This window comes from Falco punctatus, assembly GCF_963210335.1.
Source record: "Falco punctatus genome assembly, chromosome: 10".
NCBI lineage: Eukaryota > Metazoa > Chordata > Aves > Falconiformes > Falconidae > Falco > Falco punctatus.
This window is the reverse complement of record NC_137590.1, coordinates 19,272,792-19,290,151: the sequence shown is the minus strand read 5'-3', so window position 1 is coordinate 19,290,151 and position 17,360 is coordinate 19,272,792. Positions and strand designations below refer to the sequence as shown.

General features: G+C 60.0%; 2 protein-coding genes across 8 annotated transcripts; one reads left to right on the top strand and one right to left on the bottom strand.

The window, feature by feature from the left end:
• Positions 1 to 88: 88 nt before the first annotated feature.
• On the top strand, positions 89 to 10,363 carry CD5 (CD5 molecule). 4 transcript variants are annotated; one of them, XR_013930678.1, is made up of 11 exons: positions 89 to 4,008; positions 4,724 to 5,170; positions 5,550 to 5,840; positions 5,921 to 5,983; positions 6,214 to 6,522; positions 7,341 to 7,625; positions 7,899 to 8,030; positions 8,485 to 8,538; positions 8,872 to 8,994; positions 9,167 to 9,906; positions 10,087 to 10,363. XR_013930678.1 is itself a non-coding variant. In XM_080403857.1 (11 exons), exons 1-11 carry the CDS (start codon positions 3,957 to 3,959, stop codon positions 9,250 to 9,252), a joined length of 1,629 nt encoding a protein of 542 aa, XP_080259983.1. In that variant the 5' UTR covers positions 89 to 3,956; the 3' UTR covers positions 9,253 to 10,363. The 4 variants fall into 4 exon arrangements, 3 of the variants coding, with proteins under 3 accessions (XP_080259983.1, XP_080259982.1, XP_080259984.1); XM_080403857.1 differs by having other exon boundaries at positions 4,724 to 4,918; positions 5,132 to 5,170; positions 9,167 to 10,363; XM_080403856.1 differs by having other exon boundaries at positions 9,167 to 10,363.
• A 353-nt stretch (positions 10,364 to 10,716) lies between these two features.
• Positions 10,717 to 17,270, bottom strand: VPS37C (VPS37C subunit of ESCRT-I). Of its 4 annotated transcripts, XM_080403889.1 has the most exons (7): positions 17,172 to 17,270; positions 16,648 to 16,953; positions 14,745 to 14,853; positions 13,772 to 13,887; positions 13,523 to 13,694; positions 13,051 to 13,133; positions 10,717 to 12,801 (listed from the first exon to the last, which is right to left on the bottom strand). In XM_080403889.1, exons 4-7 carry the CDS (start codon positions 13,862 to 13,864, stop codon positions 12,055 to 12,057), a joined length of 1,095 nt encoding a protein of 364 aa, XP_080260015.1. In that variant the 5' UTR covers positions 13,865 to 13,887; positions 14,745 to 14,853; positions 16,648 to 16,953; positions 17,172 to 17,270; the 3' UTR covers positions 10,717 to 12,054. The 4 variants fall into 4 exon arrangements, with proteins under 4 accessions (XP_080260015.1, XP_080260016.1, XP_080260014.1 ...); XM_080403890.1 differs by lacking the exons at positions 16,648 to 16,953; positions 17,172 to 17,270 and adding an exon at positions 16,262 to 16,623; XM_080403888.1 differs by lacking the exons at positions 16,648 to 16,953; positions 17,172 to 17,270 and adding an exon at positions 15,766 to 16,225.
• Positions 17,271 to 17,360: the final 90 nt, after the last annotated feature.

Here is a 17,360-nt window from a genome sequence, read left to right as displayed (position 1 = left end):
AGCCATACAGGTTGCTGGTCACCAGCCCCACAGTAGGGGAGCTCCCAAGGGCTCTCCCAGCTGCCCAGCCAGGGATAAGTGACCCAGAGGTGTCCCTTCCTGCAGTCCCCTGACAGGCTGGTCACAGCCATGGTGAGCAGCATCGTCTGCACCAGCCACAGGTCCCGGCAGCCAGATCTTCTGTCCCCAGCCCACGGCAGTGTCCTGTGGCACTGGAGGTGGTGCTCAGCCCCTAGGGCTGGCCCTGCAGGGGACGTGGGGTGCTGCCCCACAGCCATCCCTGCCACTGCATGGCAACACAGCGATGGATACACACACCCCCCCAAGTTTCCCCACACCCCACCGGGCCACGGTCCTCCCCATCCCAGGGACACACTGGCCACTGTGCCAGTAATCCCCGGTGTGGGGGCTCGAGGGATGCTCATGGGGAAGGCACTGGGATCCCATCCCAAGTACACTGGCTGGTGCTGTGTGGTCCTGGTCCCTTCTCACCCCAGCCCAGGGCTGTGGGGCAGATACCAAGCTGGGAAGTGGGACATAGCCAGCTTCCAGCCCAGGGTGGATTTGTCCCCCCCACCCAGAGCTCAGGTGGTGGGATACAGCCCCTGAGGGGAGGATACCCCCCTCCAGCATCCCATGGTCCGCCTGAGCGAAGCGACATCACCCTGTGCCAGGCACAGCTTGAGAACAGAGACACTGGTGGGCTTGGGTGCTGCACCCAGCCAGGCACAGCATCCAGCCATCACCCCTGGGGCTGGGACCCCTCCATCCCCCTGTCCTTGGGGCTTTCCCTGCACCCCACATGGCTCCTTCCATCAGTAAACCAAACTGAATGGCACGTCTCCCACCCCAGCACCTGCCAGAGGGTTTCCATCTCCCCAGGCGCCATGAGGCGGAGCCTCGGCAGAGGCTGGGGTTCAGACCCACCCCCGTGGAAAATTTGCCCCCTGCCACATCCTTCAGCTGTTTACCAAGGCGAGAGGCTCCGGTGGCCCCGAACAAAGGAGCCGCACCGCAACAACGGAGGAAGCACCAAAATAGCAACAAAGCCCCAGACAAAGGGGAGAGCAGCAAGGCGAGAGCAAGGAGACGGGTGCTGAGAGCAGAGCTGGGACAGGAGCGGGCATGGGGGTGGGCACAGGGGGTGCCCCCAGCCACACTCGTGGCTCCCTGAGCCAGGGCGGTGGGGCTGGTACCTTTGCAAGGGCAGATGTCGGGGCTGAGCGGACCGTGGCATGGATGGGTAGCGTGCTGATGCCCAGGGGATACCGCTGCCCTAGGGGAGGGGGATAACCCCCCTCCCATCAGGGCACGGGGCAAAGGGCCTTAAGACAGGTACAGCAGTGCCAGCCGTTTATTGGAGCTGCTGCTGCTCCTGCAGGGGTTGACAGGCGCTGGGAAATGCCACTTCCACCGTCGTTAGGATAACAGCGGCGTGCTGACAGCTGACAAGCCCATTCCTGCTCGCACCAAAGGCAGCTCCTGCCTCTTAAAAGGCTTCTCACGGGCAGGCGGCATGTCAGCACGTCCCAGCGCTCCCCCCACTCCCCCCCGACCCCTCCGGAAAGATATTATAATCATCCTTATCTGTCACAGCACGCAGGCGATGCTGAGCTGACTTGCATTGCTGGCAGCAAGCAAGGATGCTCTAACCGAGCCACGGTGCAAACCCCGCCTGCAGCACCTCAGGGCTTCCAGAGCCACCCACGCCTTGGAGGGGAGGTCTGGACCCTGGGCACCCCACATCCATGGGGCTCAGGCACCCTCAGATAACAGGGGGGAGGTAGACTTTTCCCAGGGACGAAGAGTCCCAGGACACTAGGGGTGAATCAGCAACCTCAGGTTGATTTGGGGTAAGAGGGGCTCAGCTCCTGCCTGCAGACCCCAGGGCTGAGTCCCATGGGAAGGATTGGCCCAGGAGCAGGTCTGGGGCTTGCACCCTTTCCCAGGGCATTGCCAAAGCTGTGCCAGTGCGTGGGTGGGTGGGGGGCAGCGCCAGGACCCCCAGCACCCTGTGGGACAGGGCTTGCTCCTATCACAGCCCCAGGCTGGTCTTGGGGGTCAGCAGGACCCCCAGGATGAGTGGGAGGGGACTGGGACAGGCAGGGGCTGCAGGGAGCAGCCCACAGCCTTGCACTGGGGGAGGTCAGCACTGCCCAGCACAGGCAGGGGCAGGCAGCAGCCCCTCTCTGCCTGGCCAAAGGGATGTGGAGGCTGCAAGGAACCAAAGGAGCCGGGAGGGGACTGCCAAGCTGGGTTACCTCCAGGGATGCTGAGGCCTGGCTGGAGATGGGATGCTTGTGCTGCTGGCATCACCTGCATCTCTGTGCAACCTCTCTGAGCACCTCTGCCCGGCCCTGCCTGCGGCTGGCAGCCCACAGCGGCCCGCCACCCATCACACCTCAGTGAGCTTCCTCTTGAGTCATGGAAAATCTTCAACCCAGAGAGTGTTTTGGGGCAGGAAACTCCCAGGGGAGCCAAGCCCCAGCTCCAAAGTTGGGGACCAGAGCATCCTGGGGCTCCGGGCAGCAGCCCAGGGCAGTAGGAGGGGATGGAAGGGCTCCCTAACCTCAGCCAGCTGCCCAGAAAGCTCTATGCCCCCAGCCCCACTCCCCAGGCACTCTCCTTTCAGCAGAAATGTCACCGGGTCAATGGAAAACAGCTGACTTCATTAGCATGCATGACCTGGATTTGGAGGAATTAATTAGGGCACAATCAATTAATGCCTCTCCCTTCCCTGGGCCATCACAGCCTGCGCCCCACGTGCCCTTGCAGGCGTATAGGGTGTCCCTGGTGTGCCAGCAACCGGCAGAAGTGGGGACATGCCTGGATGAAACCTTCCCCCATCGCTATCCTGTGGGACCATCGCAGCGCTCCCATGGCCTGCAGGGCATGCGGTGGCTTGGCATGGCATGGCACGGCATGGCATGGCACAGCATGGTGTGGCATGGCACAGCGTGGCATGCATCAGCTCCTTTGCAGGAGCTGGTGGCAGGGGCAGCGCCCGGCGCAGCACGTTTCCTGCCCTGGCACGGCGACGCTGCTCGCCTGAGCGGTGACCGCAGGCAGCGCTGGGGGTGGCGGGGCAGCTGGGGCAGAGCTGAAGCAAGGTGGCGAGGAGGAGGCGGGAGGCAGCCGCTGGCGAGGGGAGGCTATTTTTGGCAGGGGTTGGTGTTACGTGAGAGCGGCCGCAGGTCTCCTGGTGGCAGCGAGGGTGAGATCCAGCCCTCCTGGGAGCTTGGGCTGTTGAGTTTAGTGGCCTCCGCCGGTTTTCCCCACTGCAATCCAGTGTGCTGGCTCCCAAAACAGCTCACCGGCACCAGGGAGCTGCTGTGGGGGCTGGGATTTCCCCTGGTGAATGCTGCCAGCTCTGACCCCCCAGAAGCCCCCCACATCCCCCAGCTCGTGCCCCCCCAGCTCTCCTTTGGGCACCAGGGAGCTGCTGTGGGGGCTGGGATTTCCCGCGGTGAATGCTGCCAGCTCTGACCCCCCAGAAGCCCCCCACATCCCCCAGCTCGTGCCCCTCAGCTCTCCTTTGGGTGCCAGCTCCGGCTGCCCCGGGCTCTCACTTGGCCACACTGCCTTCCAGCCACCGGCAGCGTTGTGGGGACCCAAGGGAGAGCTGGGGTCCCTCTGAGCCCCCCAGCACCTGGTATTCACCATCCCCCAGGCTCGCACCCTCTGCAGAGATGGGGGACTCCGAGATGGGGGCTGAGCCCCACATTTCTCTCCCCTTTGCTCTCGCACTCAGTGGGACCTGAGGAGGCAGCTGCCAGGTTGAGACTTCAAACGAGCATAGATGTGACGCAGAAAACCACAGAGGGAGGAAAAACAGCCTGTTCCTGCCCGTCCCCCCTCGCTGCCTTCCCCGGGCCTGGTAGCAGAGGTGGCGGTGCCCACGGCTGCCTCCTGCTCAGCCGCCGGTGCCGGGGCGGAGGAGGTAGCCAGCTGTGCCGATGGCAGCCTGGCCGCTCGCCCTGAGCCTGCTGCTCCTGCTGTGGATGTGGGGTGAGTACGGTTGAGGGGCTTGATGCAGCGGAGGGGTGTGGGGGTCCCAGCTGCTTTACCCGAGGGTACCCGCTGTGCCAGCAGCTCTGGAGCCAGGGGTGCCCGGGGGACCCCGCCTTGTGCATGTTGGAGGGCTCAGCCCCGTGGCTGGGGCTCACCGCTGGTCCTGTCTCCGCTCACTCATAGCACCGTGCTGGAGGTCCCACGTGCCACCCCTGGGCAAGCCCCAAGCACGGGGGCTTGGACCAGGCAGGAGGCTGGGTGCTGGCGGCCAGCAGCGGGGCTGCCGAGCCCACACCAAAACGTGGGCAGCGAGGAGAGCGCAGGCGCGCCATAGCCAGGACCACGAGTGTCCGTTCCCCACCCAGCACCGGCGGTCACCCGGATGATCGCCACATCCCTGGAATGACCCTGCTGGTGCTGTCCCCTCATCCTTGTTCCCTGCTGGCTCCTGCTGGCTCCAGCTGCCCCTGGGTCCCCATGGCACAGGCACCGTGCCGCTCCGGCTCACTGCGGTAATGGCGGCACCATCCACTGCTGCTTGGCTTCAGCCTCCTTGCCAGTAGCGATGCTAGCTAGTTAGGGGTAATTAGCAGGTGCCCTTCTCTGTCTTTTTTCATCCATAATTATCCGCCAGCAGATGGATGGGCGGCCAGGCAGGCAGCGCTATGGCCAGTTGCGTGAAGTCGTTTGTATTTATTTATTTCAATTAAAGGTGTGAGGAGGAGGAGGGAGAACAAATTCACCGAGAGAAACAGAAAATCCTCTTCTATTGCCAAGAAAAAAGCCTGCACGACCCAGCCTCCTCCTCCCGCCCCCGGTGCCGAGGGACAGGCAGCCGGGGGCCTGTCCCCACAGCTGAGCTTTGGGGACAGAGGTGTCCCCCCATCATTACAGCCAGGTTGGCAGGGTATGGCATGGCTGGGGAGCTCCTGGCCACCATTGCCAGCTCCTGCATATTTACCCAGGCATAAAGCTGGGGAAAGGCCCCCCAAATCACCTTTCTGCCCCCAAAATACCCAGCAACAGGCCAAGAGCCAGGAGCTGCTGCCCCAGGCTGGGGGTCCGGCTGGCCCCAGGGTGAGGAGCAGGACTGACACCCCGTCCCCCCTCTCTCTTGCAGCCATTCCCTGCTATGGAGGAGCCACTCTGAGCCCTGGAGGTGAGACTGGGGGGGGGGGGGGGGCAGCGCCTCGGGGACTGCTCCGCGGCTTCGTTACCAGCTCCTCGGCCACGGCTTCGTTAGCGTGGCACCTTCCTCGGCTGGGAAGCCGGCTCTGCTGCATCACAGACTCTGTGCGGCTGGGTCTCCCAGCTTAGCCCCATGGCACCCACACTCCCCAAGCCCCCCGCTTGCCCGTGCACCCCCCAACACCCCGTTTCCTTCCTGCTCCATTCTGTGAGAAGCCCTGGCTGCCACGCCGGTGCCCAGCAGCATGCCTGGCTGCAGCGATGAGCCAGCAAGGACTTCTCCAGCCCTGGGTAGAAAACACCCTGCAAAGAGAAGAACCCCCCCCCTAACACCCGTGCTTTGCCCGCAGAGCCCAGCCTGCGGCTTACTGGCAGCAGCTGCCGCTGCACCGGGATACTGGAGGTGATGTGGGAGAGCCGGTGGAGCCGAGTGTGCCAGAGCAGCATGAGCAAAGCCAGCGCAGATGTCATCTGCCACTGGCTGGGCTGCGGTCCCACCGTCGCCAACCCCCTGGAGTTCATCCTCGCCAGCGGGAAGGAGCCACACATGTCGCTGTGGTGCCGGGGGCTGGTGGACACCCCGATGGGGTGCCGCTGGGTGCCGGCAAACTGCACGGAGTATGCAATCCTCACCTGCAGCGGTGAGCCTGGACCCCCACCCCAGCCACTCCCCGCCCTGAGGACCAGCTGCCCCAACCTGGCCTCTCTCTTCTCATTTCAGAGCCGGAGATAAACACCCCTGAGCTGCCACCGGCACCACCACCCACCACCCCAGAGCCCACCGGTAAGAGCCCCATCCCTGCCCGGCTCTGGTGGAGGGGAGCAGGTCGGCAAGGGCCAAACCAGGGGGCATGCACAGCCTGCCAGATTGCCTGGTCTCATTAATAATGTCTGCAGCATCAGTGGGGCAATTAAGCTTCATATGTGGTGAGCTCAGGGATTTTCTGCTCAATAATGGAAAGAAATGGCGTCCCAGTTGGTAATGAGATTTTTTTCCCCCCTGTCCCACATCAGGACCCGCCAGGCTGCGGCTGGTGGACGGAGACTTTGGCTGCTCAGGCTTCGTGGAGCTGCACAGGCAGGGGCTGTGGGGGTCCGTGGCAAGCAGCCAGGGCATCCCACCAGAGCTGGCCACCCGCATCTGCCAAACTCTCCACTGTGGCACCGCCATCAGCAGCCACGGCTACACCAAGCCGGAGCGGGAAAGCCACTTGCCGGTGCGGTGGGAGGTGGTGGAGCCCTGCAAGAGCCGTCTGCTCCTCGACTGCTTCAACAGGACCAGTCCCCGGCGGGGGAAAGCACCTGCCTTCATCATCTGCTCGGGTGAGCGCTTGCCCCAGCACGGCCCCGCTCTTTCCCCAGAGCCCTGGCTTGCCCCGGCCACATGCTGGGCTGCCCTTGGCACGCTCCGGGACTGCCAGCTGCTCCGAGACGGGACAGCCCCGCGGGGCTCGCTGAGCTGGATGCCCTAAGCAGAGCAACAGCCCCCTGCCTCATACACCCCGTCCCCCAACTCCTACTCATCCTCTCCTGTTTGCAAAGGCAAAACAGGAAATCTCCCCGATGTGCTGGGTTCCTGGCAGCGGCACCTCCAGCCCCAGGCTTCGAATGCAGCAGCGCTGCAAGTAGGAGAAGCTGGGGAGCCAGAGCAGCTCGCAGCAGGCACGATGTTAGCACCCCAAAATCCAGCACGGGCATGCAGGGTATCTCAGCAGAGCCCAGCACCCTGCTTGTCCACACCTCTTGGGTGCTTGCCACGAGCATCTCCCCGCAGAGCAGCTTGGTGCTGGCACCACAGCACAGAGAGACAAGCTGTGGGGTGAGGAGAGGGCTTGCTCCGGGTTCTGCCATCTGCCTGATCTTAGCAGCCTGCCTGTGGGATTTGGGGGTTTAAGGGGCCGTGCCGCAGCAGCTGGCAGAGCGGGCTTCCCTGCTGCGCTTTGCATGGGGACAGCTCAAAGCTCAACACGTGGCCCTGGTACGGCGCGCGCATCCCCCTGGCCCTGTGGCACAAGGGGAAGCCGAGATGCCGTGAGCATCCCTGTGCCATGAATTGGTCCTGAGCGCCAGCAGGATGCTGAGCCACGCCAGCCAGCCACGAGCTCCTGCCGTGGGTCTGACCCCTGCCTCTCGCCCCCCAGGCTCCCAGCCCCAGGCCCTGCGGAGGCTGGCGGCCGGCCCCACGCCCTGCGAAGGGGACATCGAAGTCTTTCACAAGGGGCAGTGGCAGGTGCTGTGCGACCACCGGCAGCAGCGAGCTAAGTGGGGCTGGCAGCTATGCCAGGAGCTGCGCTGTGGGAACCTCTCCTCCAGCACCGAGAGCCGGGACCCCCCCTCGAAGGGCGTCATCTGCAGGGTCCCCACCCTGCACCTCTGCTCCATCAGCCTTGAGCCCTCCCAGACCTGCTCCCGGACCAGAGTCGTGTGTAAGCCACCGTGCAGGGCTCAAGCCCATGGGGACCATGGGGGATGGGCAGCACCTGCTGCTGGGCATCCTTGGCTGATGCTGGGAGCTGGGATTTCCACATGCTGGACACCTGGGGAATGGGTAGAGGGTGCGAGCTCGGGGCAGGGGATGGGGGAAGCCATGCCAAGGCTCCCTGTAGCCCTCCTGGCAGGGCGGTGCGTGCTCAGGCTGCCAGCATCAGCCTCCGCCCAGGCACAAGGGTCTCATCCAGTGACACCCCCCCTCTCCCCAGGCAAGGACTCAAAGCCACGTCCCACCGGCATAGCTGCAGGCACCATCGTGAGCATCTGCCTGGCCCTGCTTCTCTTTGGCATCCTCTCACTCATCTGTGGCCCTCCTGCCTACAGGAGACTGATGAAGAGAAGTAGGTGACAAGCTCTGGATCCCCTCCTCCTCCTCCTCCTCTTTCTCGCTCTGCCATCACCATGCAGCAGCTGAGGGCTGGCTTCTCCCTGCATCCATCCCTGCCGCTCCCCCCCAGCTCCTTGGTAGGGTGGTGCTGGGAGATGGATGTGCTGCTCAGCCTGACAGATCCCCCCCTGCCCCATTGTCCCCGAGCCTGCCCCACAGGTGTGGGCACAGAGAGGGGGTGGCCAGGGAGCGGGGATGCTTTGCAGGCTGTGGCAGGGATTAGGACACAAAAGAGCAGGCGGAGGGTCTCGGGGGGCGGTGGGGGGATTACCAGGCAGGGGAGATTATTTGGGACGGCATATGGGGCCGGCGGGGGGGAGGCAGCCAGAGGAAGCGAAGCCCGGGGCGGGGGCATCAGGCAGCTCCTGGGAGAGATCCCCCCATCACCGCCCACCTCTGCCTTCCAGTCTCCAAAAAGAAGCAGCGCCAGTGGATCGGCCCCACGGGACTCAACCAGACGGGTGAGGTGCAGCGCGGTGGTGCTCCTTCGGCAGGGCTGGGGGTGGGTTTGGGGGTGGCTGGGGGGCTGCTGGCCCCCTGACTGCAGCAGGCACCGGCAGGCGGAGGTGTGAGCAGCGCCCAGCCCTGGCTCCTGCTTCCTGCCGCCGCATTGACTCATCGGCACAATATTAACTCAACTGGGAGAGCCGAGCCCTGACTGGTGGTGCGGGAGTGGGTCCCGCTCTTACTCAGCCCCCTTCCCCTCCTGGGTGCTGAGGCAGGTGTGTTGTCCCAACCCTGTGGCTGCAGCCCTGACCCCCCCATCCCGACCCCTCTCCCACCATCTCTTCCAGTCTCCTTCCACCGCAACAGCACCGTCACCCTGAGGCCTCGGGCGGAGGGGCAGCGGGTGCAACGGGGGGACAATGAGTACGCTCAGCCCCCCCAGAAGAGCTCCCACCTCTCGGCTTACCCAGGTAGGATGCTGGGAATGGTTCCTCAGGCTCCCCTCCCGCACACACCAGTGGGGATGAACCGCCCGGGTAGGGGCATCGTGGCAAGACTTCTGCCAGCACTGGGCAAGGGGCTGTGCTGGGGCTGGGGTGCACCCCCAAAGTGCCGTGACAAGCTGCATCCATTCCCCCACAGCCCTGGAAGGCACACACATAGCTTCCAACCCGCCAGACAATTCCTCCGACAGTGACTACGACCTGCACTCTGCCCGTAGAGTGTGACCCCCTTCGCCAGAGCTGGGACCCCCGTGGGCTGCCCCGGTCCCCAGCCCAGCCATATCCCCCCACCTGCCACCCAGTGCTGTCCCAGGGTGGTCACCCACGTGGCAGCAAAGCTGTGCAACTGCTGAATTAGCGGCTTTTCTGGCATTTTTGGCAAGCTACCTCATTTCCTTCGTCAGCCACCTTCCCGCCCTGCAGGCAGGGGTGGGATGCAGCATAAGAAAGGTAAATTTTGAAGGGCTTGGTCTAGCGAAAGACATCCCCACCTGTGGATGCAGCCGACGGAACAAGATGATCTTTGAAGGTCCTTTCCAACCCAAACCCTTCTGCGATTCTACGCAACAACTAACAGAACAAAGCTGACGGAAGAGATGACAGATACCTACACGGCTCACCTCAGAAGAAAGCCTGCCTGTATCCCCCCTAAATGTGATGGGAGACTTTTGGGAAAGGGTCCCCCCAGACCCTGCCAGACTTGGAGCCAAACGCGCCCCTGCTCCCCGACACGTGCCAATACTGCCGATACGGGGCACCAGGCAGACACAGCGCGGCTCCAACCCCGCCTGGCTCGGCTTTGGCTGCACCCCGGTACCCCAGCACCTTTCTGAGAAAGCTGCCTCGCGCTTTTGAGCCTCCCTTGTGGGAGCATGCAAGGTGGGTTTTGGTTTATTTTTATTTTTTAAGCTATTTGTGTGAGTTTAAGAAGCAGCTGGGTTGCTGCAGGCTTCATACCTGCACGGAGAGCAGAGCAGCCACAGCCATTCGGAGGGGGGTTGCCAGCGTCTGTGTCTCTCAAACCCGGGATAACCGCACTCCTCCTGCCACCTGGGCCAGGCTGAAAGCGAAATCGGCTGCTGCCTGCCAGGCGCTCTGGTACCGGGGTGCTGAGCTTCGCAAGAAAGACTGCGAGACCCGCGTCTGCTGGGTTCCTGGGGGAGCTGTGAAGACCCACGCTTGGCTGTTTGTGTGGGATGGTGCGAGATTTGCGCAGATGGATAAAGCAAAAGCACGGATGCGAGGAGCATGGGGAGGGTAGAAATACTGAGAACAAGTCCAACATATTTAATAAGAAATGACCACTGTAATAAAATTGTTTTTTCTAGTAATTACATCTTGTTCTCTTACTTCTGACACTACCGTGCCATGCCTTAGACTATCAGCCTCCCAGCTGGGGAGGGAAAATGTGGGACAGCGCCAGCCCAGGGGATGAGTGAGAAATGGTGCCAGAGGAGGGGAGAGACGGGCTGATGCAGATAAGCCCCATGCAAACGGGCCCCTTAGGAAAGATGAAAACAAGGCAGGGAAGATGAGTTTGAAGATGGTCCTGCGAGAGGGTGAAGGGCTTTATTGACCAGATCAAGAGGAAGTTGGCGTGAGGACGCCAGGAGGGCATAAAAAGATCAATAGCAAGTGTCAGTTGGATGCCCTGTCATTTCCGAAAGCAACCACTGCTGTGACCCCACGTGCAATTAATCAAGTTTTATTACTGTAATTAACCACAGCTATGGAATTGTTTCCATCAAACCCCACAAGCACTTGCCTTGTTCTAGTCCATTAGTAATCTTTCCTTATAAATAACTTACAGGGATACAGGCAGGATTCGTAGGATAAAGTGCTGAGCAAAGCAAATCCCATTTCCATTAACATTAACTTGTCGTTCCCTCCCATACCTAGTGTTTCCTGAGAAGGGGGATATGAGGCAGGCTGGAGCCCCTAGCCCCCCTGAGCACATGCCCCGTGTCCCCGGAGAGGTCGAGGCTACAGGAGGCTGCTGCGCCTGTGTTTTAGAGCTGGGCAGGATGCACTGACTCCTGCTCCTCCTTGACACCTAAGACACGTCACTCCAGAGCAGCAACAGCCCCGGACACTGTGCCAGCCCTGTTTACTTCAAAAGTACAGATAATATCCGCACACTGAGCATGGGGGAGCTACCAGAGCCGCCTGGCCCTCGGTGAGCCAGCACACAGCTGGCACAGGCTGGGAACGGCTCCTGTGCCGGATAAAAGCAGCAGCGGTAAAGAGGTTTTTGCTCCCCAGTGAGGTGGGAGCACCCAAACCCCCCCGAGCTGGGTGCAGCCTGTTTTGGAGCACGCTGGTACTCACTGCGCAGGCAGAGGCAGCGCTGGGGGAAGCCTGACCTCGCAGCCGGCTAGGAAGGGCTCAAGCAGCACTGGTGTGGAAGCTGTCCCTAGCACCAGCATAAAAACACAGACAAATCTCAAGGCCTGGCACACCAGAGGGGCAAGCTAGCTGCTTCTCCCTGCTACTATTTGTTACAAACCGCCTACGAGCCAGGCTGGCTCTACCTCTCACTTCCAGGAAGGCCCTTGGAAAGCAGTGAGTATTTTGTGTCGGAAATACTGTCAGAGATTCCCACCGTGTCTTTTGAACACCTGTGAAAAGTATTAGAATTATGATACTACACAAGGCAAACGACAGGCACAGGCGGAGAGGTCTCTCGCCCACCCACACACGCTCACACACACACGGAAGAGGAGGGGTACCATCAGTGCACATCGTTCCGTGTACCCCAGCCAAACACCTAGATGACTACCTGGCTTTCACAGCAGAGCCTGGACGAGCCGATTTGGAAGCAGCCACTTCAGCCCACCAGCCATCATCACAAATTGAACCTAAAGAGGGGCAGCGGCAGCCTGTCTGACCCCCTGGAGCTGCTGCTGTCTCTTATCCTGCATAATGCTTTCGCACTGATGGGTCAAAGAGCAATGCTCTGTTTGCTCTTCTTCCTTAGTCCACAAAAAGAGGAGGGAGCAGCAAAGGATGCTCCCCAGGAGTCCTGATTTAGTAACCAGGCCAAGCAGGGTGCCGAGGGTTTGGAGGTGGGGGGTACCCAAAGGTGGGGGGCAGTGCAGGAGGATAGGGGGGCTGCGGAGGGATTGGAAAGCTAGGGAGAGGCGGCTGGGTCGGGTAGGGGCACTGCGGTCTCTCAGCCCCAGGGGGAAGGTAGGGAGGGTAGCCGGGTCTGGGTGGTGGCGGAGAGGGGTGAGAGCCAGGGAACGGTGGGGGCTGAGGCGGGCCTCTGGACGGAGACCAGGAATAGCCCGGCGCTGGAGACGAGCCTCCCAAGGCGTGTTTGGGATACCCTGGCGTGGAGCTGGCAACAGCCTGCGCCGGTGGGTATCCGGGACCTGGAGGAGGCTTACAGGGAAACGTGGGCTGGGCACTCGGCTGAGAGGAAGCAGCGTGTCCCACGGTGACTGGGGAGCCAGAGAAAGGAGCAGGAGCAAGAGCTCCATGGGCCGTGGGGCCAGCCGGCATGTTTGGGGCTGGACTGTAGGGCAGAGGGAAGGAAGGAGCCCCTGCAGGGAAGGGCTGCGGCTTCGGCAGGTCACCGGGCCCAGGTACGTGAGGAGGTGGCTGCTGCTGAGAGTCCCTGCCGGGTTCCTGCGGTGCTTCCAACTTCCTCACTATCTCCTGCAGTTTTTCAACTCTGACCCGGCGCAAGTGAGCCAACTTTCTCATCACAGAAAACTGCTCGAGAAACGTCTCCAGGGGCACCTCGCCCTCCAAGAACTTCTCAGCCATTTTCTGGAAGAAAAGACAGACCGGGGTTCAGCACTGCACCCCTCCACCCTTCTTCCCCAAGCCCAGTTTAGGACTGAGGAGGACCATCGCATCACACACAGGCAAACAAACGGCAATCCAATTTTTTTGAGGAAGGACACCAAATTACAAAGAGATAATCCTTGATTTAAAAGATTAGGCTTGGGGCGTGTAATTACAAGTCTTTGAGGACTAATCACTTGAACTGCTAATGGATTTAAACCTTAAGCTCACCTCAGACTCCTCTTCGATTTTCTGGCTTTCCACCTGCAGCAGATCCAGCAAGGTATGAGGATGCATCGCTGCTGAAAATTTCTCTGGGGAAACAAAGAAAGCAGCGGAGCAAAACAGTAAACACAAAGCAGGGGAAAACTGTTAGCATGCAGCCCTGTTGCACTCTCACAGGAGCGCCCTCCTGCCTTAGAAACTGTTGATGCAAGGAGAAAATGTGAAGAGGACAGAAGCTTAGCCACCGCTGCACTAGGAGGTTTTTGTGCTGGGACAGCATCCTTGTTCTGCCCAACCGAGTTTGACCAGGGAACAGGAGAACACAGATTTTATATGCAGCACAGTGCTTTCTGTCACCACCCTAAAGAGTTTGTCTGCTCATAGGGCCAAGGCAGGCAGAAGCAAAAGGGAAGGATGTTGCATTATCTACAGCCCACATGACTCCATCGGAAAGCGTGCAAGGTCTGCAAATGCTCACCCAGTTTCGCCTTTTGGTCTTTACACCGCTCAGCCAGCTTCTGCAGCTCTTCGTATTTTTTAGAGAGGTCGGTACGTCCCATCTCCAGCGGTGCCTGGAACTTCAGGTTCTGCTCAGCTAAGCTCCGGTTGGCGGCCAGGGACATCTCCCTTTCCAGCTGCAGCTCCTGAACCTGTGGAAGGAGAGGCGACAGTCAGCACGGGCGAGGTGCTCACGAAGCCCAGGCTGCGTCACGCCATCTGTGCATACCTCCTGGGACTCCAGGGCCAGGCGCTCGATCTCCTCTGCATTTTCCTGCAGCTCCTGGAGCTCCTCCACCGTCCGGTTTCTCAGGGTGTCCATCCTTCCAGAGAAGCTGCAGACTCCTAGGACAGGGAAAGGAAGTCAAATAAAGACAAGGTTTTCTGAAGCCAACTGCAAACAGGCACTAATCCTATCAGGGATTTCAAACCAGCTTTGCTAAACTGCTTGGAACAGCTACGCCAGGGAGGTTCCCCTGTGCTATAAAGAATCAGCAAGACTGAGGGCAGAGTGAGAAGGGAAACAGAACAGATCTACTCGTTCCAGCTTTGGCAACTGACTTTTTTTTCCTTTTCGCAGCATAGTTGGAAGGATTACTTGTGTGTGCCAGACGGTTTTGTCAAGGAAACACCTACTCACTGCCACTCGATAGCAGGGCGACGTCACCCTGACAATCTCCAGCTGGCTCTCACTGCACCATACCATTCCAGATTCCTGTTCTCCTGAGAAAACCTCCCAGATCTGCTCACGACTGTGCCCACAGCCCACAGTCGCTGGTGGGACCCCCATCACTACCCGCGTCTTCCTGTACCTTGCCGCTGGGCTCCAATCTCATTTGATGCGTTTTCCTTTCTATCTATCTGTTTTCCTTTCTAGCTATGTGGTGTCATCACTCCCCTCACTTATTGCTGCTACCCTTAGAAAATGTTAGGTGATAGCATTATTCACACACGGTGAGCTTAATCCAGGACTTCTGACCTTAAAAATCAGTGAAATATTATTAAAATCAGGGAAATAATGAATTTTCTGCACTACGTCCACAGCTCATTCCAAATAACCTGGGTTGTCTGTTAATATTTAGCAAATATCAGATGTTTGTGCCACAGGTTCTAAGAGGTGGGATGCTATAATGTGGGAATACGCTAAAAAACAGGTGAGAAACACCAGAACAGTGCACTCCCAGAGAGGGAAAGGGACATACCAAACGGGCGACAGGGATTTCACTGTCGTCCTAATTGCTCGTGGCTCTTCTACCTTTCACCCAGGTGAAACATCCCAACGATATTGCTCTGGGAATGTTGCGTCAGCCTCTGCACATAACACAGAACGACAAGGTAAGGCTCAGGGTTACCAAATCTCTTCATCCAAGACCCAGCCAAACCCGTCTGAGTAACAGCTACGTAAAAGCTGGGAAATCAGGTCCCCTACTACGTATGTATGCAACTTCACTGCTCTGCGATCAGATATAAACTTAGGGGGTTTCTTTTTGTTATTGAGGCTCACATAGTGTAAAAACGAAAAAGTAGGAACAGCGGCAAATGGAAAGCTCAGTCCCTGCAGCCGTGTGGGTGTGGAGCTCATGAATGGTTTGTGGGAAGCGTCCGAACGGCCCCCAGGAAGGTGGAGGCAAAGAGGTGGGCACTGCCCTGGCTCCGGCCTCACAGCTCTCCCCGTTTTTTCACAGCGTTCCGGTAAAGACGCAGCCAGTGAGGTGACACTTTGCCCCTCCGAGGGGCAACGTACAGCCCCCCGTGGCTCCGAAAGGCCGGGGGCACTGATGAGGGGCTGCGATACCCTGGTCCCCGCCTCGGTGCTTTGTCTCGGTTAGGGCAAGCCCCCTCGGCCCCGGGGGTGCCCGCCCAAGGCCTCCCCGTGCCGCACCCCGGGGCAGCGCAGAGCGAGGCCTGCCCGGGGCCGCGCTCCAACCGGGACACGGCGGAGCCTGCTCCTCCAGCGCCGGGCCAGCCCTGGGGCACGAGGGGGAACAACAACCGGCAGGCCGCGGCCCACGGAGCGGGCGGGGCGTCCCCCGCGGCCGCGGCTCCCGGTTCGAGGCCCGAACGAGGCCCCCCCCGCCCGGCTGTCCCGGCGGTTAACGACTGTCATCGCCCATCGGAGAAGCTACGAACGCCGGAGGCAGCGGCGGGCCGGGCCCACCTCCTCTCGCAAGACACGAGGGGCCGGCCTCGTTACCGGCTCCGCCGCCCCCGCCCGGGACTCACCGCCGCGCAACCGGAGCCCTCCCTCCGTCGCACTTCCGGCTTCCGGCTCGGGAGCGGAAGTGGGCGGTGCCACGGCGAGGCTGGGGCGGGGGGGTGGAGCGGCGCCCCTCCGCGGCGGGGAGGGGGCGGCCAGTGGTACATCCCGCCGCCGCCATCTTGTGGCAGTGCAGGCTTGGGGTGCGTCTGGGGGCCAGGTCTGCGTGGAGAGGCCGTATCTTATAACTACCGTGTCTTTTTTTAATAAATGTTTTATATTTTAATAAATATGATGTTTTTTTCCTGCCGGTGTAGCTCTCCTCGAGCTGTGGCCAGCTTCACCCTTTACATCCTACGTGTTTGTGTCATTCAAGGCCTACCCCGACACTGCGGCACCTGCTGCCTCCCTTGTACCCCGCTTTAGTTTTATGCCTTCCTGGAAGAGCTGTCAGCCTGCTAAATTGTTTTGTGTTGTTATTGGTGCGTCCTGACTCTGGTCTTCAGCACCGCAGCAACTGACCTGGGTATGGCCGGCATTTTTGCCCGACTCCAGCCCAGCGTGAGGCTGAGCACTGCAAGCGCCAGGTGTGACAGCTTCTCCTGCCAGCCCAGGGATGGTAAAGTAGGTAAAGTAGGGGCTGCGCCTCCCAGTGAGCACATGTCCCCCCAGTCACCCTGCCTGCCGGCGGGGCCATCACGGTTTGGAGCGGTGAGGGCAGCCCTGCAGCTCTGTCGATGCAAAGTCTCCACGTGAGCCCTGAGCAGCAGCTGCTGCGTGGACACTTTTGTCTTCAGCTCATTCAAAGAAGCAGAAAGCCAGAGAGACACAGACAAAGATCAGGCGAGATTAATCATTATGACAAGAGTTAAAAGGAGAGCATTACAGCAAAGCTTAGCATCACATACCGAGCAGGCAGCTGGTTGAAATTCAGGCATAGCGGGTTTGGGTTGGATTTACGGTGAGGTTTGAAGCAGTTTCTGCCTTGTCATGACCTCATCAGCGCCTTGCAGCCAGGGCCTCCCACGCAGGCAGCCTCCTCCCCGCAGTCCATGTTTTGCGGAGGTCTAATAGCAAGGAGAACCACTGCAAAAATCATGTTGTTCTCTGCAGATCATCTCATGCTGAGTAGCAGCTGGCGTTACAGGCCCTTGAACGCCTGTTGTTTTGGGTGAGTTGGAATTCTGTTGGCTGTGATCCTGGTCAGTCCAGCCCTGTGAGAAATGAAAATTAAATTAAAACTTCCTTGACAAGTAAAGGGATGGAGGCAAAGGGAGCACAAAGAGAGGTAAGTGGCAGAGGTGGAGATGGGGGATAGGAGTTGATGGAAGTGCAGGAGAGAGGACAAGAGAAGCAGAGGAGGTGAGATAATGGATACTAAGTGCTTAGCTGCAGGCTGAGACATCGCTGCAGCAAGGCAGTATGCACAGACCTCAGCAATGTGCCAAAAATTCATAGAACAGCATTTTTTTCAGGTGGCATAACTGGAACCAAGAGATAAAAGCAAATCCCTCTTGAATGCCTGTGTTAGCTCTTCCTTGCCTGAAACAGGAAAGTCCCTGAGCAACATGAGACAGAGGAAGCTCTGATGCTGTCGCCTTCCACATGAAGCGAGCCTCTG